Here is a 25811-nt window from a genome sequence, read left to right on the forward strand (position 1 = left end):
GAGCAGGTGGATGCCCAAAGGAGGCTGTGACCCTGTGGGAAGCCCGTGCTGGAGCAGGCTGCTGGCAGGACCTGTGGCCCCGTGGAGAGAGGAGCCCATGCTGGAGGAGGTTTGCTGGCAGGACCTGTGACCCCACAAGGGACCCACGCTGGAGCAGTCTGTTCCTGAAGGACTGCACCCCATGGAAGCGACCCACGCTGGAGCAGTCTGTGAAGAACTGCAGCCTGTGGAAAGGACCCACGTTGGAGAAGTTTGTGGAGGACTGTCTCCCGTGGGAGGGACCCCATGCTAGAGCAAGGGAAGAGTGTGAGGAGAAAGAAGCGGCAGAGACAACGTTTGATGAACTGACCGCAACCCCTATTCCCCGTCCCCCTGCGCCGCTCGGGGGCAAGAGGTAGAGAAAATTGGGAGCCCAGGAAGAAGGGAGGGGTGGGGGGAAGGTGTTTTTAGATTTGGTTTTATTTCTTATTACCCTACTCTCTTTTTGATTGGTAATAAATTAAATTAATTTCCCTGAGTCGAGTCTCTTTTGCCTGTGACACTAGTTGCTGAGTGATCTCCCTGTCCTTATCTTGACCCATGAGCCTTTTGTCATATTTTTCTCCCTCTGTCCAGTTGAGGAGGGGGGTGATAGAGCGGCTTGGTGGGCACCTGATGTCCAGCCAGGGTCAATCCACCACACTACTTCTTTGATTAAGCAGTACACATAAGAGGGGAAAATAAAACACTTAACTGATGGTGAAATTTTCTGAACTGCGTATTTGAGAATATACATGGCCACCAACTAAATCTTCCAGTTTTTATTCTGATAATAGTGGGATGGAAGAATTAATATAAGTAATGGAGTCTATTCCTATTAATCTTTGAGATGTATCCTAAAAATGCTAACTAATATCATCAGATACTCACAGATTCCACCCCACGTCCTGGGTGTTCAGATAGAGAATACCAGCTCTGGATACTGTAGCTGGGGTAGCAGCTCTTAAATGGCGTACCTCAAATAGCAGCCGCATTGACGGAGTCATAGGCACACGTTCATTGCTTGTAAGGGTCAGAACCTAGAAATCATCAGTAAATTTTTCAGCAAAAGCAAGCTAAGATACACTGTCTAACAAGAACATGATCAGGGCAATCATGTTTATTATAGCCCCACAAAGGAGCAAGGATTATCTGCAACACCATGCACATACACTATTTCTTGAAGGTAGCTAAACAAACTTTATCCAAACATGGCTATAGTTTTTTACTTCAGAAACAGAGGAGGACAAATTCAAAAGGTTTTACGTGATCTTGTATGAGTTTTTCACAGTTTAATTCATTCAAAAGATGACTAGCCTGCTTCACCAATGTGAGTACTCCTGAAAGCTGCTAAAAGCAGGGGAGGCAAAGTCTCTCTCAATGTCAATGAAAATAAACAGAAAATTATTCAGAGCAGGAGCCTAAACTTAGGTGCTCCGAAATGTCCCTTGGAAAAGCTACTTTCTGTTCAGCAGCTAAAGTTAGGCTATGTGGCTAGCCCCAGACAGACACCTTGCTGAGTAACCAGAGACCATGTCACTAGATAGGTTTAAGTTCTTAAGACAGGAAAGCTTAAGAGAATGGGCTAAACTACAATCACCTTCCTAAGGTTACATTCAGACTTTAGATTTGGATTTCATTACATTACAGCATTTCAGACAGCCAACAAAATTGCTTTCGCTGTATAATTAATAAGGGGATTAGAAGTCTGGATACTACTGCTAGTTCTTAAATTGACTTATTTAGATTTCCTAACACTAGCCTTCCTTAGTACAGTCATGCAAGGACTTCACTCATGGAATCTTAAATCTATTTTACTGAGAGGCTTTCCAAATAGCAGTTTCAATAATCTTGTGATTGACATCTTGAATTACATCAACTCATACACTAGGAGGCACAATCACCCTTACAGTATATGTAAGCTACTTTAAGTCTTTTTGTTGTACAAAATAGACAAGACATAATGTGTTAATCAGATGCTAAAATACTACTTAGCAATAGTGAAAACCAAAGAAATTATAAGGGGGAGTGGGGGGGGGGAGGAATGTACACTGCAAAACTATCTCCAGAAAAATAAAGGAAGAGGACAATGTGAAAACAGGTAGAGAGGAAGCCACTGTGCTTACTTCTCAATTACTCACCTTGTTATCATCCATAACAGTGTTGAGCGACTCAATCCACATAGGATCTATATCCCCACCTAAAACTAACCATTTTGGCCCCTCACGGGTAATATTAGCTTGCTCTCTCAGAGGAGATGACAGGAGACCTGCAAATTATATTTCAATAGAACCCCATCACTTTAGAGCTTAAATAACTACACTGCACAGCAATTAAAACTTCAGAAGACTTAACGCATCACTGAAACAAGAAGCTTTTGTAGCATCAAAATTTTCCTTTGCTTGCTTATTAGGTGGTTATTCAAAGTAAAATAAAACAGTATTTTCAGTGAACACCTGATACAGCAAAATGACTGCATTTTATGTAATAATGACCTATTTCTGTTTTGATTACAGAAGAGTATGTCACTAGTCTTAATGATATGGGTGAGATATGGGAGGTTTCATGGGTCTGGGGAGAAAATAACTTGCCCTTTAAGGCAGCTGAATTAGCATCGTTCGGGCTAGTACTTTTCTGTCTACTAGGATCCTGCCCTGCCTCCAGTCTTTCCACAACCACCAGTGCCCTGCACCCACATCCTATTGCATCAAAACACAGAAAAATGCAAGAATTTGGTCTCTAACACCTTCTCTGAATTCTGGCATTGTCCATTTCTGATGGAGAACCACGCCTCCAGGAACAGGTCCTAGTAAGAACACATGTGCTACTCGCCATCTTTCCATTCTCGGGTTGCACGGTGTATAAAACCAAACAGTTCATCAGCTGCCAGAATTTTGGGGTGAAGGTGATTCCAAACAGGCTTTTGTTTCATGTTCATGTACATGTGACGCAGAACTTTCAGCACCTGAAGAGGAGGAACAGGCTGCACGTTAGTGACACGATTTTGATACAATAGGAATCTTTGACTTTCTTCCTGAACCCAGTCTCTAACTGCAAATCCCTGCAGTCAAGCAGCTGTTCACCTTGATTTACTCACACCTCTGTGCTAGTTTAGTCCCAAATTTCCATTAAGCCTAAGGATAGGAAAGGAAACTCCCATTCTGAAACAGCTGTACTCTGCAGTTGATTCTAATAGAGAGTGTTAAATGGGGTAAAAAAATCCACGCAGTTGCCAACATTTAGTAGCAGAAATGGGCAAGCATTATCTATTAGAAGTACTTGTCTAGAGTTTTGGCAATATATTCCACTATTTCTGTCTAGAAGGCTAATTAAACCATCCTGCTTCTCCTTCCAGAACAAAGTATTACTTAGTCTATCTGTCAAATTGAATGCTCATTACTTGGTGCCGCAATTAATTTTCCTTTGGGACATCCAAACAACACATAAAATGTAGAATTTGCTTGTAACATTTGAGCTTTGCCATTACACATCATGTGGCTGACTGGATGGCCTGAACAGTGTGTTATTACACTGCAGCAAAGGCGACATGCAGAATGTTTACTACAAGAACCGTGACAATTTCTTTACAATGTAAGATAGAAAACATGCTGCGTAGGTAGGCAGGTACCTTACTCTTTCCAGTCCCTGCATTTCCAACGACAAACACAGAGTGACACACTGCCAGTAGCTCCTCCAGCTGAACAACCTACCACACAGAAGAGATACACAGTGAGCGCCTTTCCTCTCCTGCTGTCCTTCTTATTACAGGGACTCAATTATTCACAAAAATTATCTCCCCCTCCACATTCCTATTCCCTTTAATAGGAAAAAATGAACTTGCACCTTCCTGGCAGATTTGCCTCATCTGAGCTGATGTTGCATCAAGCAACATTGTTTGTCTCCCAGAAAATGGGAAGAGAATTGGCCTAAATTAGTGAATACAGTTACCTCAAAAAGTGTGAACAAATCCTATTCTGCTAGACAGCCATAGAGTCCAGTTGGATTGTGCCAACCCAGGGATACAGAACAGTTATCACAATTTTGCCATCACTTTAGCAGTGAATTCCACACTCAAAACAGTTGTGCAGCTGTAATTTGGTAAAATACAAGAATCGGTCCACTAAAGTAATACATTTCTTCCAAAGAAACAGTTCCGTGAGCCACAGAATGAAAATAGCTTGGCTGCTCATGGATTTCTGTCCTAGTGCTTCCTCAGTGCTCGTCTTCCGATTCACCCAGTCAGCACGAATCAAAATACTCTATAGAAGGCTGATTGCAAAGTTCATAATACCCCAAGGTATAGCTTACTGTCTTTCACCCTTCTGTCAGGATAATGGAACAAGATAGACAAGGGCAGAAAATCCTTTATAAATCCTGAGATCAGTCACATTTAACCAGCTTGGTTATTTCAGTTTCCAATATACCCTAATAAAGGCAAGGAGTGTATCACATACAGCAGATGTGGATGTTCCTTGAAGGAGGGTGGGAATATACTTTCTTAGTAGTCCAAATAGGCACACTTTTTATTTGATCCGTATACTGACCAGTGTTTCTAAGTTTCACCATTTCACCCTGTCTGTAATTCAAACTCAGTGTTTAAATTTAGCTTATAGACAACTAATGCTTATGAGTATACACATGCATACATACATATACGTGCATGTTTTTAATGTGTATAGCACAATGTGCATTATATTATACGGAAATACCAGAACACACAGAAGTCACGTGTAGCCATGCACATTCCAAATCCATGCCTTCTTATTTATATGTTTTTGCTCCCTTACTCTTCTTTCCTCCCTATAAATAATCACCAACAATTAATTTGCTACCGAGTACAAATGCTTGGTACTGTACACAAACATACATGTTTGTCACTGTAGACAGCTTTTTTGAACAGGATACGCATTTTCTTATGGACATATTTATCATACTGAGGAGCATTACTGCCACGACAAAATGCCTTTGAAATACCGAGACATTGAGGACACCTTATCAATACTGTAACATACTCAAAAATAACCTTCATGTCTAACACAACCCATTTGCAATTATTTTGATTGAAACTCTTAAGGGGAGTAATTAAAGGCAATAAATTCTTTTACTTTGAGAATAAAGCTCTCTTCAGGCTGCAAGTGAAGCTCCAGGGTAGATTGTTTAACCATCTGTTCAAATTGCAGGTTCTTCTTCCTCAGAACATCCAGAGCTGGAAACAGGTCACTGATCAGGCCCATGAAAATTGGGATATCATCTGTCACTATTTTAGGCAAACTGAAGTCTCTTAAGGCTCACATAAGCACCTGGAAAAGGATAGTAAACCACATATCACAAGAGCATTAAATCCTTCTCTTTTTAGGGTTCTGTTTTTATTCAAAGGCAAAACACCAGAAACAGCTCCTACTCTTCTTAGATGCTTTTAAGTGAAGATTTTACCTGATCCTCAGGTCTGTTCTTGTCTCCTCGTTTCAGAGAGGCAGCAACTACCAAAACTGACTTGATAGCACAAAGTCCCCAGTCATAATGGTCCTGTGAAAACATTTGAACTAGTCGTGTTAGCACAGGAAATGAAACTAAATGGTAGTGTTTATGGAGAAAACAATTGGTTTACACACAGAGTAAAATGACACCTTTTTATTCCCTTGTAGCCTTGCAGTAGCGTTAGGCCATTGTTGGAAGTCTAGTAAAGAAAAAACTAAAAAGGGTGAAATGTGTATATCTATTTAATTTTTAGTATTCCACCACTTTGTTCCCTATTTTTAAATGGCGAAATTTGCACCATCAAGTATTATTGTATTCACTGCAACTATACCTCCATGATGAAACAAGGCAAGCAAAAAATTGCTGCCAAGCTTCTATTAATTTGACCTGATGTTAGCAATACTTTTCTATTTCCAAAAGAGAAGACTGGACAGACTATCAACATATTTTGCAACCAGCTCCAACACCAAAATGAAAGGAAAAGAGAAAAAGATAGGTACTCAGCCTAGAGGAAAAGCCTAGAAACATTTGGTAAGTGAAGGGCAGACAAAAATCCTATATCCTTCCCTAAGCCCTGCCAGTGGGAAGGTGGATATTCACTGCAGAAGAGACAACTTTTTCCATCACACATAGGCTCTTCAATCCCTCTTTCTCCTTTTTCCATGGCTGTGTAACACCCACCTCTTTCCCTCTCCTTCCTAGGTTACGTAGGAGTAGAAAGAGACAGAGTTTGAACCATTTTGGAGATTTAAACAATTGGAACAGCACCTTGCATGATTGAAGAAAGTACCCCAATAGCCAATTTTGCAATTTGAAGAGGTCTACCATGAAGTTACAGCTCTCTAAATTTAAGGCTACACCTACACTTAAAGGTGTTTTTGTAGCTCATGTAGAGATCCCAGATGGTTAATTTTGGTATAACCAGCAGTGGGACCAGCTACTTTATGAGCGGCTGGCTGAGGACGTGGATAATCAGCTCCTCTCTAACCTCTGTGCTGCTGCAGCCAAGAGTTTCACAGCCACCATTTATGTCAGCATGCATCACGCCATTTCTGGTGGTCTACAGTTTCCTTAGTGTGTGCACACTACCTCTCCCTCAATTTAAAAAAAAAAAAATCTATCTGGGGTTGGAACTACCCCGCTGTCAGCACCCAAACTGGCTACCAGTCAGGTAGGGTATGAGAACATTTGCTGCAACCACACCAAGGACTTCAATATAAATACAGCCTAGTTAGTATTATCACCCAAACCAAAAGAAAGACAAAAGAAAAAAAGGGAAAAAACCAAACCCAGTAGCAAAGCCACAACTTAACAATATACAATTTTTAAAGTTGACAGATGTCACTATCCTCTTCCGTGATAGTGGCACTCTATAACTGTGAATCAAACGCACTAAATATATCACAAAGAAGGAAAAAAAAAAAAGTAATTTTCAACTTCAGAACAGTTCATCATCAGTAAAAAGAACTGCCGTTTTTTTCTGAGGTACTAAAGATGCTGAGTATCCGCAATGAAAATGAGGCTCCACATTGTATAAATGGTACACCTAGGCAAAGAAGTTAAACACAGAGCTGGTTAGGAAAATAGGAAATTTAGGAATATACTGGGCTTAATGAGCTTTTGCTGAGATTTCAGTAAGATTTTTTTTTTCCCCCCCAATTTTTTGTTGGTTTGCTGTCTGACGGGTTGTTAAAGAGCAAGCTATGCATCTTTAGCAGCCTGCTGTGTGGATTGCCCAGTGTACAAGGACTTTAGGACATCCAGGCTATTTGTCATGGCATGACAGGACCAGAAGTCCCTTCCTTCACAGCATATGCACTGAAAGCCCTGACAACCCTGTTCTCAAGCAGTTTTCATAGGCTAGGATCCTGGTGCCCCAAAGCTATATTGAAAGTCCTAAAAGCCCCAACACTGGACCAGTATTTTCAGGCCTCTCTGAACTGCTGTATATTTTCTGCAGCAGCCCAGAATTTTTGTCAAAGGGATTTGATTTCTCCCATTTCCATTAAAATTAAAACAAATAAGGTTTAAAAAGTAAACAAATAAGAACATTCTAGCTTTGGCTTCAAATGTTAGTATTATTATTACTACTACTGTTAATATTGAAGTGGCAAACAATGGTATAAATGATTTTTCTGAATTCAGAAAATGACTTCAGGACAAAGTAATCATTAGAGTTGACGAATCCCTGTTCTAGTAAAGCAGACAATATTGATATCTTAAGATATGCAAGGTTTAAATTCATTATCTCTAGAAACATTGCAAGAATGTGTCAGGAAAACTTCAGGATATTTAGAGATAATTTCAAAATTATGCAGGCATGAAAATAAAGTTGCTTTTGCTTTCATAATGGCCCTGCTTGCTAGAGATTATGGCTTAAGGTTGAAGGGTTCTCTGAGTTCTTATTCCACTAATAAAACTGAATATTAAGAATGTCTTATGAAAAAGTATATAGTTGGAAATGAGTAAACAGCATACACATAGGGAAGAAGTGATAAACCTTCCAAATTTTACAAGTTGTAGACTTTTAAGATAATTATTCTGAATATGAATGCTTTCTAGTATAATAATTAAATTATTTAGCAATGCTTTATTTTCATTTTTCAAACAGTTCTCCAGTGTATTTACTGGGGAAAGTTTAAAGAAACATTCATCCAAATAGAATACATTATTTGTTTTTCTGAATAATTCCTACTCTGCTATACAGTTTTTCTCTTCTCCAACAGATAGTTATATTTCTAATATAGGTATTACACAACAGCACGATGTAGTTCAGCCATCCCAGGTATGAAGCAGTGATATACAATTATTTAATGCAAAATTAATGCATTACAAACGTCCCAAGATCAGAGCAAAGGGCACTTTCTTCTAAACTCATATCTGACAATTTAATAAGGATGGACGTGTGATTTAAAGTGTCTTCAAAATAAAAGGTAAGACTATATACATTAAAAAAACCCTATTATTATACAAAGTCCAGCCGCACAGGCGTGGAGTGTGTGTTAATTAACACGTATCAAACCCAGAAGCCCAAAGAGACCCTCACCTGTTTAGAAAGCAGCTCCCTGCAGAGAGCATACAAGGTAATAAAATTCCTGGCTACCAGACGTGCATCAATAAAGCCTCCAGCAACCAACGTAATTTCAGAGATCGGTTCAATGTCAGGGATGACCACGGCACAGGGTCTAAGGAAGAAAACAAACCCCGTAATCCAAATACACAGATTAGTATTTAAACATGGTAAGAATAAGTCACTTAAATGACCGATGTCTGCAAACATTTTTAAAAACAGAGCTCAGGAGAGTCACAATTAAGACTGTCAGTCAAAGCTAACGAGGACCTTACTTGGGAGAGTCACAATTAAGAGTGTCAGTCAAAGCTAACGAGGACCTTACTTCAAAGTAAAAGCAGCTAATTAGGCACTGTTGATTGTTAGTATTCAGTAACATTGCTGTACACAAAAGAGGCAGCTGAGAAACCAGGGCTTGCGAGACAGGTACTACTGAAACTTGGAGCAGGCAGTCTGCAGCAGCATCACTTGCCACCGACGACTGGAGGACACTGCCAGCAGCTGTACAGGGTCTGGAAGTCAAGTGCAACACCCTGCCGTTGCTAAAAATGCCATCATTTTTTAAAGGACTTCGATTTTTGGAGGGCTTTAATGCTTTTATATGAAGTTATGGTCGCCTTTGGAAGTTTCACTGTTTGTTTCTTTTTTAAATATAACCTTTAGTTCAAACTTTTAGAACAAAAACACAGCCATTTTAATGATATAAATGAGAAAAATCTCCAATTAAAAAAGTAACACAAAGCAATGATGCAAAGGTTAAACAACTTCCTCATTAAAAATCACTACTTAATTTACATAGTAGCAGAGAAGAGATCTTGAATTTTGTGTTCAGGTCAGCTACAAACCAGCAAATTTGTCCCTCAGAGCACTTTTCTTACTACTGACAAATACAAAGATTTCTTTTGTTCCCCATTCATATTTGAATATGACAAATTAAGACCAGTGGTTTAGTCCAGCAGTATATTTCTGACAGAAATCAATAACATGTAGTCTACAAAAAGAGTAAGCACCCCTCTGTTAAGCAATTTTTAAGTAAACTACTCCCTAAGAAGCATTCTTTCATAAGCCCAAACAAGGGCTGCTATATGCATTGCAGTCAATTATAAAAAAAAATGCTCTTCTACCTACCATAACCAACACCCTTCTTGCAAATAGAATAACTGCTTGCACAAGAAAGATGAGGGTAGTAGTATTTAGTAGAACTTCTCTCCCTTGTGAGATTTTATTAGGCACCAAATATGAGGAGTTAATGCTTCACCAGTTACCTCCCACCTTTCCTGTGCACTGTACAATGGATAAGAGCTATTACAGACATCAGCTACAGGCTTGAATTCCTGAGTCCCAAATGCAGCAGTTCATACTTTAATTCCAAAGGCTTTTTATTTTATGTGACAACCAAGTAAAAGTAACACTTCAACTCTATGTAGCAAGTACATTTTGAAAATTAAAAAAACAAAACCAAGGAAAACTGTAATAGAAAGCACATCAAATAAAGCAATAATTTGACTTTATCTCTCAGTAGATAAATTGTTAATTACTATTACTTCATATCCCTTACTCTTTTCTTCCCAAATGAAAAAAGGAACAACAAAAATAATAAATGAACAACAAATCACATGCATTTTCCGTCCTCTGGTAGTCCACCGAGAGACGAAACACCTGGTAGCAACAGGAAGTGATCCCTCCTGCTCTCTCGTCCAATACCACATCTAGCTGACTGCAGAAGATGTGGCCGCCAAGGCAGCTGGCTCTGTCCGAATGCAGAAAGGGCGGCAGCCGCACGGCACAGACACGGGTGGATGGGGTCCCCGCCACCCTGTCCTCCTTTGTGCGAGGTTCTGAATTGAGGGGCTGCCCAACATCGTTCCTTTGATGCACACCAATCCTGCTTTGCCTTGAAGAGTTCTTAGATGGCAATTAATGAGAAGGCTTCGTAAAGCAACAGCTAAGTTGCGAAATATTAAAAACACTTATGGGGAAGCGGGATGCATCTCTCGTGGTCTCTCTCCAATGTTTGCTAAGACCCAACTATAGGGTCTTATTCAGCGACAGTCTTTGCAGAGGCACATGAATTCAAATCCTAACCTCCTCCTTGTAAATAAATGTTACTTACTGATTGTTCCAAGTGATTGTAATTTAGGCTTAAAGAACAAGAAAGCTAATTGCTGCTGCTGCCCGGTCCTGCCATCTGAAGCAGGATGTCTGGTTGGCAAGAGGATGAGATGTGCCTGAGCAAACGTCTTTCTAATTTTAGCAGACTTTGTGTCTTTCTGCAGTGAAAGCATGAAAGAGTATGGTGTCAGGAATTCAGCAGAAATAATAAAATACGCCAGAATCTTGATGTACTTTTAATACAGAAGAAAGTCGTACCTGTGTTTCAATTTGCTCACAGAGGCAACAGTGATGCCTGGTTCTGCCCTAAGTTTCTATCTTTCAAAAATCAAAGGGACTTACTGCTCAGCGAAGCAGATCCCAGATAGCACATCTATACTTGTGCCTCCCCAGACAGCCTGGCAGTGCCTCGCAGCTTGCCCCATTGAACTTCAATATGTTGAGAAACGAAATCACAGAATCTTTTTTTTTTCCTCAAGTCATGATTAAATCAGTGAAAAATGTTAATGCAAGAGCAAGGATTTCAAGTGACAACTCTTTTTTAAGCAAGCCCTGCACCATTTAAGTCAAAGTCCATTACCACGTAGTTCAAAGCGCAGCTCCAACACTTTGTCAGAATAGATTGGCATCATTTTACTGCCCACCACACCGGAGCAACTGCTTGTGGAATTAATTTACTCTCAAAAACACCATTTTGATACAAACTCACCGAGCGCAGCCCACAAAATACAGTCGGATCTTTTAAACTCAAAACTTTCTTCCTTGAAAGATCAGTGTTAAGATATAGAGCATAAATATGTACTTTAAGAAAAGGATAATGGGCTGTCCTACAGTGTCCAAAAGCATATGAATTTTTTGCTGTGCGCTATACTTTTCACAGCTTCTCAACAATCACATATTCAATATCTTACTAGGTAAGAGTATGCAGCTTCATTTTCAACTTGTAGTTATGAAACACCTATGAACACTTGCATGCCTACACCCATGGAAGAATGTGATAGCTAGACTTTTCAAATGCTCATTTTACTAGGTTAAGCCAGCTCTGAGGATTCCTGTTTACCACAAAACAGAGAATATTCTTGCATATGTTTAGGTGCATCCCATGTGTTCACAGGTACCTTTAAAATTTTAAGTAGATAAAAAAAAAAAGGCAAGATATAAATTTAATTTCCCTTGTCATAACAGTGTCCAGGCAAGCACAACGTGAATACTGATTTTTTTCACAGAAATTCTGAAGCAAACAGAAATTGCACTTCACTGCAAACCAAGGCTAGTAACATTAGGTGGGATATGTACTCTAAATGTAGACTTGATATACCAGTATACCATAAAAGTACACTATAGCATACTTGCCTGAACAGAGCTTTGAGGTTTTCAGGTAGTTCTGTCCGACCTGCGTATCCTGGGTTCATGGTAATAAATATTCCAACCGATGACTTCAATGTAATGTTTTCACCAAGGAATAAAAATCTATTATAAGAAAGATAACATAAAAATTTTACAGTTGGATTACACGTAAACAACTGCATCGTACAAAGCCAGCCATCAGGGGTCAGATGACAAAGGTGCCTCTGAGCCTGGATCCTGTCTCTCACAACGGCCAGAAGCAAATGCCTAGGAAAGTTTATTAGAGCTGAGCAACAGAGGCATTTCCCTGGTAGGCACCAGCTTTTAGTCATCTGTGGCTCCTCTGGCCAGCACTGAATTTGGAAGGAAAAGACTGGACTGTTAGAGCAACGAAGAGTGCATGTGGCTGAAGTACCTCTATAGGAGGAAATATCTTTTGAAACATGTAGAATAAATGAGACTGGCAGGGATGCGGTGGGTTTGAAAAGGCCAGGAGACAGCACTGAGTAAAGGAAGCAGAGGAAGGAGAACATGGGACAGTGGAAACACAACGCATGTCTCAAAAGCACTGGGAAACCCTGGAACCACTGAGACGTCTTGCAGAGTTGAATCCCGCCAAACTTCTCACCCGTATTATGCAATGATATGACATGGTGGGACTTGAACAGGACCAGGGTTTCAACAGCAAAGCCTTAATTGGATTCCTGTAGGGCCAGGAGTTCACTTGCATTTATTGCTACATTTTGAAGAGAAAGTTATTTTAAGGTAGTATATTACACGGGTGATTTAGTGTTACAATCTACTCCCTCACTGCATTTACAAAGGGTTTTAGAGGAACTTCAGAAGAAGATATTACTGGTTCAGTATTTATAGCCTGAAAAGGACAATAAAGAAGCACTGCTAAAATACTCATTTCTTTTTCTTGTTCCTAATTGCATCATGGATAGTCTTTACTTGTACTGCCACCACCGACAGAACTTCTACCGAGATGCGATTGAATTCATCAAAGCATCCCCAAGCTCCTGTCTGGACCAAACCTTTATAGATATTCCCTATAGACTAAAATCAAAAGTGAAAGATTTAACATCTTTTTCTTGGAAGCAACAATTTCCAATATACTTCATATGAAAAAGAAACTAAATAACCATTTCCATACCGCTTAGCAGAACATCTCACCTTGTAATCCATCTGCTCAGAACAGTTGAAGATGTACACCATCATACCAAGGGCACAGCCTAGATTTTTGGTGGTCTCTGTTTTACCTGTGCTGGCTGGTCCTGCAGGAGCACCACTCATTGTTAGGTGGAGAGACTGGGTTAGGGTAATGTAACACCTTAACATAAGAAAAGTGATTGTTAACATTGCAAGGAACATCTACAGAGTCGGGAGTTTTGGGGGTTTATTTTGTTTTGTTTTGTTTTTAAACCTTGTGTTTCATGGGTGATTTATTCTGAGTCCACTTTCTCATTATAATTTAATGCCCTACACTACAAATGTACCTCTTTCATGTTCATGTAAAATCATGATGTGGCACTACTTGGAAAATGCTTATTTTAGATATGAAAGCTAACCACATCAACATTTTTTAGCAAGAAGGAATATCCTATCAGTGGTCACACAGGACAGGAAACAGGAGGCTGTAGTTGCCACTTTGCCTATTTCAAAGAACTGAGCCCCAGAATTTCCGCCCCCAACTGAGGGTCATAAGCACTAAGCCAGCCAGGATTGCTGGGTGCATCTTTTTGGATCACCGATCTTGACAAGAAACTCCATCCTGGAGCCAAAACATTTCCAGAAAAAAAGCTTCATTGTATGTGGTGTGAAAAAGAGTACTGGTTGTACTTTAAACACACACACAGAAAAATTCTTTTGCTGAAAACTCCTGATTAACCTCGGTACAGATCCACTCATATTCTTCTTCAGACTAGACACTGAATATATCCTTTAAGTTATGCAAGAAATATTTCAGTTATTTTTAAAGTAATGGACATTAAAATCATACCATTACTTAAGTATGCACACCTACATGCACACACATGTTCAGAGATATTGTGCCTTAATAACCTTATAAAATACATGAGGTATGAAAGAACACTGAACTTCTAAGAAACATTTAACTTTTTATTCAGTGAAACAGATAAAGCAGACACTGTTATTAGTAAGTCTTTACCTGTCAGTCAAAGGTGTAATAACTAGCCGAGGGGTATTTCCTGAGTACTCATAAGAGTACTGAAACTGAGCGTTGCACATGTTGGCAAAACAGTGTTTCTGGGTGTCATCCCATCTACGGTGTAGCTGTGACAGCCAAGCAAAAGCTCGGGAACTGGTGACCTAAAAAGCCATTGCAGAGCTGTTACGCTGGGTAGGAGCTCTTCAGATGAAAGAAATGAGACCCATCACAAAGCTACAGCTGTCATCAGTAGGTCTCACACCTCATTCCTAGGGGTTTATGAATAGTAACTATTACAACCAATTATAAAGGATTAGATGCACCTCGAGGCATTTGTGCTTTTATACACATTCAAGTGTAATATAAGATCTTTTTAATAGAGCTATTACAGCAGAACACATTGCCACTTATTAAGCCAAGACCTCTCCTTACAAACAATGCAGTCTTCGCACGGGAGCAGACATTACTTCGACCAGAAGGAGTTTCATTTTACTCCTCAAGCCTTGTTTCTTGTCTTAATGCCATCTTAGAAACCCATTTTATTTCTGAGGCTTAGGAGGTCAGAAGGAAAATAGGAATTCTTTCCTATTTCAATACCCATCCAGTGAAACATTTTGTGCATTCAAACCAGCAACATGTGCCAGCCACCTTAGTTTTACCTGAACAAAGTTATACATAGGGCAAGCACTTTGGTTTAAATAAACACTCAAAATTGTAATGGCATGCACTTATAAAGAGTCACCACAGGAGAGGAGTGCCTTGCTCTAGAGATGCACATGTATGCCTCTAAAAGGAGAGCAAAACACACTGTGAACAACTGAAGATGGAATAATTAAAAGCAGAATAACTAAAGTCATTTGGAAAAAACACTCAGATTGCCCAAGGATTGTCTGCACTCAGTTTTGTGATCTGAAATTTAAAGGAAATATCTTGCTGCTCATAGAAAACCTACTGAAAGTTTGAATGGTTCCTAGCAGTGGCGTAAAAGATGACACCTGACTTTTGTTCAGGAAAACTTTAAATTCAGAAGGCAGTAACCCATAAAAATGCAGGCACAGCACACAGGTCTGAAGCAGGCTGCCTTCATCATTATACCTACTCCACCTCCACCATCCTGGTGCCCACATGCAGATCCAGACCCAAACTTGGCTTAAGTACTATTAATTCTTGTCAAAACCACTAAAACTGTGCATGTAAAATACAGCCGATCCAAACACATACTTTCTGAGCTACAAGGCTTGCTACAACATCTCTAGCATGAACATCTGTGGTGCAAATGGTCGTGATTTTCTGTCGACCACCTGAGGAAAGTTCTCCAAGCAGCACGGTAATAAGAGCGTTTAGCTGAATGACCTGAAAAGATTTAGGTAACCCTCTAAGATCAGATGGATCCCAGTACCATCTACCATTACTGCTACTAGAAATTAGTTCTGCCTACGTTATTAATTAAATCACCACAAAAACTGGCTTGTATGTACAAATTTACTGATATTAAACTTGAGATGTCAGAAGAAATCCTGGTTTAAACAGACATTTGAACCACCTCCAAAACAATGACAATCCAGATGAGCACAAATACTGAAGATGGTCAGCTAGGCAGGGTAGGAGGAATGGGTGGATAAGAAGATGTGCATGAAGTTGAATTGTAAATTTTGTGGTTACAATCTCCATAGAGGTATGCACCAGACTCCACAAAAATTGTACTACTTGCATGAGAACATTTATTGGCAAACTGTTTGAAAATAGACTTTAGGAAAGATCAGTGACTTACGTTTTAAAAATAGGCAAAGCAATGAAGGGAAGATCACAAAATATGATATGAATGATTATACAGAGTTACATAGTAGAAAGACCCAATGGAATTTTTCAGGTTTCATATTAATAGGAAAGAAAAACATACACAGCTACTGCATGTAATTCTAAGGAGGCAAATGTAACTTTGTTAGAAGGATGTAACTTATCGGGTAGCTAGTGTGAGACAAAACTATGCTTGTACACGTTTTAAAACTCTGGCTTAAAAACGGGCGGTGAATTAGTGAGACATTAAACACTACACTTTCTGTATTATTTTTATATAATATACAAAAACACCTGCTGGTGCTGTTTTTACTGAGACAGAGTTAAAGGCCCAGAAGGTAATACTCCATGCAAACAAATTATTTGAGAATCACAGCCTAAAGCCCTAGTAGATTTTGAAAACGCTTACAAAAGTAAAACCAGAAGGTACTTTCAGTGGGCTCCCTAGTTTTTCTGTATCATATCATAAAGGCGATACCAATAGCAACATTCTGAATGAAATTGCCTAGCATCCCGAAACATTTCTGGCATCTTCACACTTTCTTATTATTTTTATATAATATACAAAAACACCTGCTGGTGCTGTTTTTACTGAGACAGAGTTAAAGGCCCAGAAGGTAATACTCCATGCAAACAAATTATTTGAGAATCACAGCCTAAAGCCCTAGTAGATTTTGAAAACGCTTACAAAAGTAAAACCAGAAGGTACTTTCACTGGGCTCCCTAGTTTTTCTGTATCATATCATAAAGGCGATACCAATAGCAACATTCTGAATGAAATTGCCTAGCATCCCGAAACATTTCTGGCATCTTCCTTTAAACACACCCAAAGCTCCACTTCTTTATGGCAATGAGGTGCCATCTGCAGAGAGGTTCGGATGATCTTTCCTAGTCCACCCTTTTTACAGCAAAACCACTCCAAAGTCCCCACCACAGGTTCAGGAAGCAGCAACAGCACAAGGCAGCGCTCTGCTCTACTTGCGAAGTGGCCACAGAAACATAGCCTGCCTGGGTCACGTAGAGGTTCATCGTGGATCTGTGTCTGCCTTTCACAGAAGCTAGCAGAGATTGTTTTTTTTTAAAAAAAAAAGGAACGTAAAAAACAAGTCCAGGAGAAGGATACATATATCCTGGGAACATATGCCATAATTTGCCACAGACACTGCAGCCAAAATTTACTAAACAAACAAAAAAGAACCACGCCAACAAACCCAAACCCCCAAAACTATGCTACCTATTTTATCATCATATTTAACAGCCATGAACTGGACTGAAATTTGGCTAACCCTTCATTTGACCTTTTTTATACTTCCATCATTCTCTAGCCGAAAGTTCCATATTTTAAACTGTACACGGTGTGAAAGTATTTCTTTTGTTTAAAGTCTGCTACCTAGTAGCCTCAGGTAGTGCCTATTAGCTCTTGTATTATGAGAAACGGCAAACAAAGATTAACCTTTATCCACCTTCTCTATTACAGGGGTCATTTTAGACACCTCTATCAGTTTTCCTCCCCCTTAAAAGTCTCTTTCCTATTTCATATTTCACTTCAGCAGATTTTCTAGGTTGGAAAAGAAAGCCAAAACTACTTAAAGTTTTCACAAAGAGGAACAATACTCACACCAGGACAAAAACATTCAAAAGGAGCTGGAGGTAAACAAGGGCAAAGCAAAAAATCAAACTGCAGAATGTACCCTCCTGAAGTGGGACTAAAACTAATAATATTAGAAGTAAACTGTTTGGTTTGACACAAATAAAACCAACAGTTTTGGCTTCCTTACACAAATATATGTGTTTAGTATTTGTATATGTACCGGTTGCGTACTCTGTTCTTGTCACACCATCATTGTTGATGTTTGGCAGTATCTTTGCTTTTACCTTTCATCTCAGTCCAGAATAATCCTACAGAAACCCCACTAATTAAAATGTGATAACAATGCCCATGAGATAACAGAAATGGAAGCAAAAGGTGTATTTCTTTTTTCAGTAGGTGCTAAAAGCCGTTAATTTACTACGGGACTGAAATCACTAGATATGCCATTAATCTCTTTTTATGAGACCATTTTCACACTGTACTTATTTTCACTGAATTAAACAAAAAGAAGATATCCATACCTGCTTCCTGTGGCAATCCTCCAGGGCTGATGCCGAGCCCTCTTCCAGCCTACTGAATGCCATTTCAACATCTGAAACCCACCAGATTTGTGAACCAGTAAGTGCAGCCTGGGCTGGGTAGTCAAAGACCCACTGCTCTCTCTGCTTCTCTTCATAGGTCAGTATCGCCTCCATGATGTAGAGGCGCACTGTTTTGTGAACAGTTTCCTCAAGGTATTGCAACCAAGACTCTACCTTTTGAAGGAAAAAACCCAAACGTGCATAAATTTATGCATGTAACATAAATGGTACAGTTTATACTAACAATATAGGAAGCTCATCCATTAATCTTTACAAAAGATTTTCTTTACATCAACATTCTTTACAAACTTGAAATGAAAATAGGTTTTTTTCTTCCATTTTCTCTCTCCTACTGCCTCTTCAGTAGGATTTAGCTCAGAGGAGCCCTTCCCAATTACTGAGATACCAGACATTATTTTGTGTTACATATCCATTTGACTTCACACAGGCATACTGTCTTAGAGCTCCAGATATGAAAGTCTGAAGTTTTTCTGTTCACAGACACAGAGTAAACACAGACAATACAGTCTTTCCTATGTCTCTATGCGCTCAAACGTAGCTGTATCTTGGAGAAACTATCTCTAAGAGGCAAGCTGCATATATTTGTCCATTCAGTCTGGGGCCTCCCTGCTGAGACAATCAATCATTAGAACCACATGCAACATTGATTTTATGCAATGTGAATGCTTATCCATTCAGCACTGTTCTGAGAACAATACGTTATTGTCTCAGAAGCTGCTGATCTGTTCTTTCTGACCTACCACTACCCAGTTAGCACACATACTGGCTGGCCAATTAGCAAATATGAGGCTCAAAAACAGCTACAACCCTGTTCAGCTGATAGGGGACACGGGGGAGAGCTGGAGGTCTGGAGAGGTGTGTGCCAAAGGATAAGAGAGGAGGGGATCTGAAAGTGTAATGGAAGGTGAAATAAAAGGGCGGACGAAGAGAAGAAGTATGAGAAATGCAACATTCAACCACAGGCTTCATCAGTTCTGTGCCTTTTAGTACGTTTTTTTTTTCTTTTTCATTGCTCCTAAATACTTATCTCTCTACACTTCTTAAAAAAAAAAACCAAACACCACCACCAAAAAACCCCCAAAAAATTTACATACAAGGGGCAGCTAGACAATTTATTAAGTTATTAGTTTATTACACAGTTTTGGGCCACAAAATGTTTTGAAATTTGGAAAAAATAGTTGTAAGGGGCTTTTTATTATTATTTTTTCTAAATTTACATTTTTAAAAGCAACATTTCATGCCATTGAAAGCGTCTATTTAATCTACATCCCAAAGAGGGAAAAATCCATAAAGGAAGTTTCACGTAACTCAACATACCTGACCACTGCATCCACACCCTTCATAGAATGGAACATACTCCTTTTCTCTGCTGTACATCCCAAGGGCAGTATTTACAGATTCCTCTACATTCTCTTGAAATTTAAGATCAGCAATGTTGTCAAAAAGTTTGGTAAGATGATGGGCTACCTGCACCCAAAAATACCAGACATATAAGGAAACCATTTACCTTAGATTTGTGTCAATCACACTATTTTTAACACATATTTCTATTAAAGTGGATGACTGCCATGTTAACATTTGCTATATACAATAAGATTTTGTGGTTCAGCAAAATTTAACACAGTTTTTAGCAACTAACTGGATAACATGAAGTCCTTGCACTAATCTTACAATTGTGTTTCTTATTCTAATGCTTTCAGTACATAGTGTTTCAACTGGTCTTAGCAAGTGAGATGCACTGAATGACCAGGTGATTAATCAACATTTCATTCTTAAGTTTTAAAGACAATAAAAAATATTAGAAACCAGTTTTTTCCATAGTATTAGAACACTTATGCCAATTGAACAAATAATAAGAGTACTTCTGATTTCCCTGGTGGCGCAGGCTGACACGGTGACGCTATCTGACTCTCTGTTGCATGATCACTACACAGGAGGTTTTTATGGGAAAAGCTGGGGTTAATTACACTATTGTCAGTCATCAGAAGAATCTGGAGGACAAAGCTCAATATAAAATGAAGAAGTCTTGAAATTGTTATTAGTTATGGCTAGTACTTATTTCACAAATTGTCGATTCAGGTCTAAATGCCTTTTGTAACTACTACACACCTCTCCAGAGACCGTGGAGTTTGAAGATCACTGTCTACACACCAGCATGCTCTATGCCTGATAACTGGAACAGAAGATTGGTTGTTGTTCTTATATCTGGTGCAGAGCAAGGAGTGGATGAAAGAAGTCACTGAGACTCAGTTATGTAAAGAAGCTATGACACTCCGTCATCATGTCTGAAAAGGCTCAGTGTTCAAGCCTCACAAGCCCTCCATCTTCTTGGAAAGTATCAGTTCTTCTGTTACATGTCACATCGCATCTAAAAAGGCTTTGCCTGAGACACACCAATAACTCTAGCACTCAGAGAATTAATGGCCGTGGCTGGATAGTCACTGAGGCCAGGAGTATCATCTGGCATGTAGATAACACAGTATAAATCTTCTGAAATACATCAAAGTGCCTGTGCTTTTATACAAACTGGTCTCAAAGTGTCACAAAACCTAGCAGATTATTGTTCCAGGGAGGAAAACAGAAGGATAGCTACAAAAACATTCCTCATACAATGGTCAGCAGCTCAGTCAGAAACAGCCTAACAGAGACCATAGATCTTTCAGTCTTACTTATCGTCACTCTGCATAGCATGCCTGAAGTTTGATGAGTCAGCACCAGAAGCAGAATAGATTTGATGATCTCATTGACCTTCTCCATTTCTAATTCCTGCAAACCTACAATCCAAACATCCAAATAAATGCAAATTGCACATAGCTAGATTTCCAGCAAGAGACAGCACAGGATTTGTAACACTTCTCCTCAGGATGATGGTTTCATCTCTCCTTGCTAAACACCTTGTACTTGTCCTAGCTGGGGGGAAAATGTTTACTACGTTCTTTACACAAAGTGCTCCTATTTGTAAAGTAAATTAACACTCAGAAACAAAGATGCAGTTCTACGGTACTATCTCCTCACATGGTTAGCTGGAAAACTTGCCTTTCTGTAGACAAAATGAAGTACAATATTAGGCAAGGACGTTCACCTGTTTTAGCTGTGTTCCTTTTGAAAGGATGTCTAGCAAGTCTGCTGAAGAAACAAAACAGAAGCGAGACAAAGCTATGTGCTTGGTTTCTAAATATTCAGCCAGAGCTTTTTCACAAAGAGAAAGTCTGAAAAGAACACAGAGATTTTAATATTACGTGCCTTTAATCACCCTAAAGCCCAGAATTCCCTCTCAGTTAAAGTAAGAAATCAGACCGAAGAGTAAAACAGAACAATACAATCCACTTTTGATTTAAAATAATAACGATGAATACAACTGTAAGGAACAGATAAGGCAGCAAACCTTACACATTTCCTTTCCAGAAACCTAAACAGAATATGCTCTTTTTACTCATTCAGACCAAGGAACCCAAGAGAACAGAATGGTGCCAGAAAAGTCCCTGAAAGTCTGAAAGTTCCAAAAGTTTGGCTAAGCGGAAACCCCCTTTCAACCTTCCAGAGTGCAGCCGTAGAAAGTAAGGGACAAGAACAAAATTTCCTACTTGACAGGGCAGTTATTTGCAGATAAATTAAAAAAAAAAAAAAAGGCGCCAAGAAACAGTCTAATGAGGGAGCAAAGAAACCACTTTTCTTAAGATGCACACATTTTCTTTTATGTATGAAGGATAACAAACATGAAAACACATGTTGGTATTGACACAAAAAGTATTAAGAATCAAAATACTCAATTACATGCCTATCTGGAGAGGAAAAACACACATTTATTTACGTGTGACTGATGCACTTTAGCTATTAGCTTGGTATCTCTCATAACAAAAGTGACATCTCAAGAAACAGGTTTGTGGGTTTGTTTTTTTTTTAACTTGCTATTACTACTTTTTCCTGCAAGGAGAAACAGGCTGTGGTCCAAATATCACTGCCTCTACAGGAGTGAACGTCAGTGGGAAATTCAAGGCATACCTTTAAGTGTGTTGAAGGAGGACCTTTGCTGTACACAATCCACTATCTCCTGCTGTAAGCGTGAAAGAAAGACTCCCAGCTCCCAGGTTGTGGATGGGGAGAAAATGAATTTGATCCAAACTGAACATATTTTTAAGACCTTTGACAATTTTTACATCATGCAATCCATAAATAATGAACCAATGCCTCAAATGTAATTGATCCTATAAAAAGCAGTAAAAATCCAATGTCAAATAGAAACAAATGACAAAAGTAATATCATCAGATCATCTCACATCTGTACAAAAAGCAAGCGTGACCTGACAGCTCTCATTTCCTGACTGTTCCAGAACTACACTTTAGAACAATTCATAATCATACTGGAAGTTTTACCTGTGCTGCAAAGCTTCAATTTTTCATACACCTTTGGCTCGGTTGTAGCTTCCATCACATTTTTTGTATTTACTATGTCAGTCACCAACTCCTGTGCAGAAGTGCGAGGAGGTTATTGCAACATGTGGAATTCCCCTCAGATTTTTTTTCTACTTCGTCCTGTTTATAGTACTGGAACGAGAAAAGCACTGGGAAAAAGAGCTGGAAGAAGGCACCTCATCAGCTTGATTTAGGTTCTATTTCTTAAACAGCAAAAGAAAAAGAAAAAAAAAAATCCACAAAGGGCTATTTTGACAGTGTTTAGACTGAACATGAAGGAAATGTAAAATGAACAGAGAGAACTGCACTGGAGGAAAGCAAATACCACTGATTATACTATTAGAACTCTTCTAACAAGGTAAAAATGACAGATCGTAACGGAGACATTAACTTGTACAATAATTCTGCTCATGCGTGCAAGCCCAATGCCTTTTGCAACATGCACCATGGAGAAACTTATGCATGTTAAATGGTATGAATAATTCCATTGTTCTTAACAGGGTTCTCAACTCATATAAAGGTGTGAATATAGATTTTTTTTTTTTTTTTTGGCATATAGTTAGACATGCTGCTGCCCACATTGTTTAAATTGCAGATTTAAACAATTAGAAATGTATTTGAAATTTTAAACGTAGAACCTCCCTAAAGAACATTATTATATCTCAGCTTTTCAGAACTGTACATAATGAGAACTTCCCCTGGCATAGGTGGATTGAATTACAGGTATATTGGTAACACACAAGTTAGTCTCTTTACTAAGCAAGGGTTCAGAGACAGTTTTGGTCAGAATGAACAATTAAGGCACGATATTTTGTGTAAGTTCAAACGTTTAGGTTGATTGCTGTAATTACGTTTGGCCAATAATAACTAATAGACCATAAACTTGTATTTCAACTATCATTGTTCTAAATGATATGGAGTTTAGCAGAAGGGATTTCTCTACCTGACAAGTATCATATCGCTATGTGAGTCCAGGAGGTTAAAAGCTAACAAAGACTAAATAAAAGAAGATATTAAAGTCATGTGAAGGAATGACCTGCAGAACTTCGTCACAAATCATGGTTTTGTGACAACGTGTCAACCAGCAGCTGCCAGTCCATGCAAAAGGAAAACAAGGCAAATAATTACTCCGATTTTAATAATAAAGAACGCAAAATCCACTTCTGATATTCTCCCAAGTAAGCCTGAGACTCCCGTAATAATGTTTATTCAGTGGGTTAGAAACAAGCCTATCAAAGAAATACTCAAACTAAACTGTCAATATGGTATTATTTTAAAAATATCTATTTAATTACCCATTCTAAATAATTCAAATGCAAGATATAAATGGACATAAAACACTAACTCTACTAACTTAGAAGTCTGTTGAATTCATCAAATCTGTTTGCATCTTCAGGCAGCTGGCTTCTGATATCTTCAGAGCTAGTGAAAATACTTTCTAGATAAGACCACGTGCGCTGAACTTCCATCCAAACGGAAATGACAGAATCTGCCATGTTTAACTTATTTTGCCAACCTTTCACTTGTTCAGTGAAATATACCATGTATTTACTTTTCAAAGTTGTTTGCAGCTGAACCTAGAAAACCAAGAAGCAGCGAAAAACTGCACTCATCAAAATAATTTATCAAACAGAGGAACTTGAGCTAATAAGAGCTTAACAAATTCTCCTGTAACTTGTTATTATCGGATATCATAACAGAAGACATCTTTAAACACTGCAAATGGACAGCGTATTATTAAATGATTTTTAAAAAAATCTAAGAAAATATAAGCTTAGAAAGCTGTAATTTTGTTAACTCCTACATGGAGACAGGAAATTTTTTAGAATATATATAGTTACATAGCATACGTATAATTTCCCAGCTCTAACATCTGGGGAAAACATAACTCTGCAATAAAGATTCAGGAAAAGAGTTTTAACTAACCAAGTGTATCAAGGGAGTGAATAATATTGATATACTAATAGTATTTCTATTAATTAAATCCTTACTTGATTGTTATCTAAAGGTTCAAGCAGCTGTTCATCTGACTTTAATAAAGGAGCTTCGTTCCTGTGATGCTCTTCATAAGAAAATTCCATGGCAGCCCATGTTTGGCTGATATCTGCCAAAATCTGGGAACAAGAAGAGTAGTAATAACATCTGTCTATACATATCACATTTCATATTTTGAGTTGAGAACTTTAATTAAATTCTATTTAATTCACAGTGATGGTGAACTACACCACAGACAGTAAGTTAGTTTCACTAGGCTGTGAATTTTGCTCCCTAGCTAAGTCACATGAAAATATTCATTTCTATCATTAATTTCTTGAAACAGAACTTAATCAAACAAATGCAAAAACAGAAGGAAAAAAATGGGCACCTCTCACTTTTTCAGTACCTAACTCTTTCACGGCGTTGTCAACTATACTTTGGACTTCATCTTCTACTTTATGAAGCTGGAGTCCCAGAAGGTCTGTCAAGGTAGTATCTTCTGCTACTAAAAGCCTGAACTATAAAGCAAAAACAGACAGCAGAGAGCAAAATAAGTAAACGAATAAGAAAAATCAGACATAAGCATATAACAAAGTGTTCAAATGGAATCCAAGTAAAAAACAATGAAATAAGTTATATGCACCCTAGATACTGGATATACTTCCAGATTTGCACCAGAACTGTGAACTTAATCAGCTTAGATGAAATATTTCTTGATGCTGTTACTGTATTTTTTTTTGTTTTGCCTTGTACTGTGACATATCGTGTATCATAACACTAAAAGGCAAGTTTATTTGCACAGCTGCCATTGAAGTTTATGTAAGCTACAGACAGTATTTGCACACTAGAAACCTTGGGGAGTGGTGGGGGTATTTGCCATATTTTGTTACTGCTTTGCAAGATATCAATTAAAAAAAAAATCTTTAAATTTTAATCAAGGCTTTGAAAAGACTTACAACAGTCGATCCTTTTTTCATTTTTTGTTAAAAAAAAGGCACAAAAATTTTATGCTAGGTCTGTTTAAGAACTTTCTGCATTAAAAATAATTAAAAATGTGCTTTTATAAAACTGTATGTGAAAATTACTTGGTATATTGGAAGAGAAACATTCTGTTATGCTCACTCTCTTCTGTTTTTCTTTCAGCTTTCCAGTTTTCTTCATTTTAAAAATGACCAAAAATTGAGCTTTTTTTTTTCAAAATGGTTAAAATTTTAATTAAAATTTGGAAAACAAACT

The 25811-nt window shown here is 38.5% G+C and overlaps 1 protein-coding gene across 1 annotated transcript in view; it reads right to left on the reverse strand.

Annotated features, from left to right (window-relative positions):
* Positions 1-25811, reverse strand: part of DNAH11 (dynein axonemal heavy chain 11) — a 167858-nt gene that overhangs the window by 103480 nt on the left and 38567 nt on the right. Inside the window, 21 exon segments of the mRNA XM_019472780.1 lie at positions 910-1058; positions 2160-2287; positions 2851-2983; positions 3647-3724; positions 5124-5318; positions 5452-5544; positions 8543-8681; positions 12032-12148; positions 12924-13084; positions 13202-13358; positions 14196-14356; positions 15417-15548; positions 18105-18338; positions 19503-19652; positions 21268-21394; positions 22560-22572; positions 22575-22650; positions 23760-23761; positions 23953-24175; positions 24590-24712; positions 24971-25093. Coding sequence (XP_019328325.1) covers positions 910-1058; positions 2160-2287; positions 2851-2983; positions 3647-3724; positions 5124-5318; positions 5452-5544; positions 8543-8681; positions 12032-12148; positions 12924-13084; positions 13202-13358; positions 14196-14356; positions 15417-15548; positions 18105-18338; positions 19503-19652; positions 21268-21394; positions 22560-22572; positions 22575-22650; positions 23760-23761; positions 23953-24175; positions 24590-24712; positions 24971-25093 — 2714 coding nt within the window.

Source organism: Aptenodytes forsteri, unplaced genomic scaffold, assembly GCF_000699145.1.
Source record: "Aptenodytes forsteri isolate BGI_AS27 unplaced genomic scaffold, ASM69914v1 Scaffold164, whole genome shotgun sequence".
Taxonomy (NCBI): domain Eukaryota; kingdom Metazoa; phylum Chordata; class Aves; order Sphenisciformes; family Spheniscidae; genus Aptenodytes; species Aptenodytes forsteri.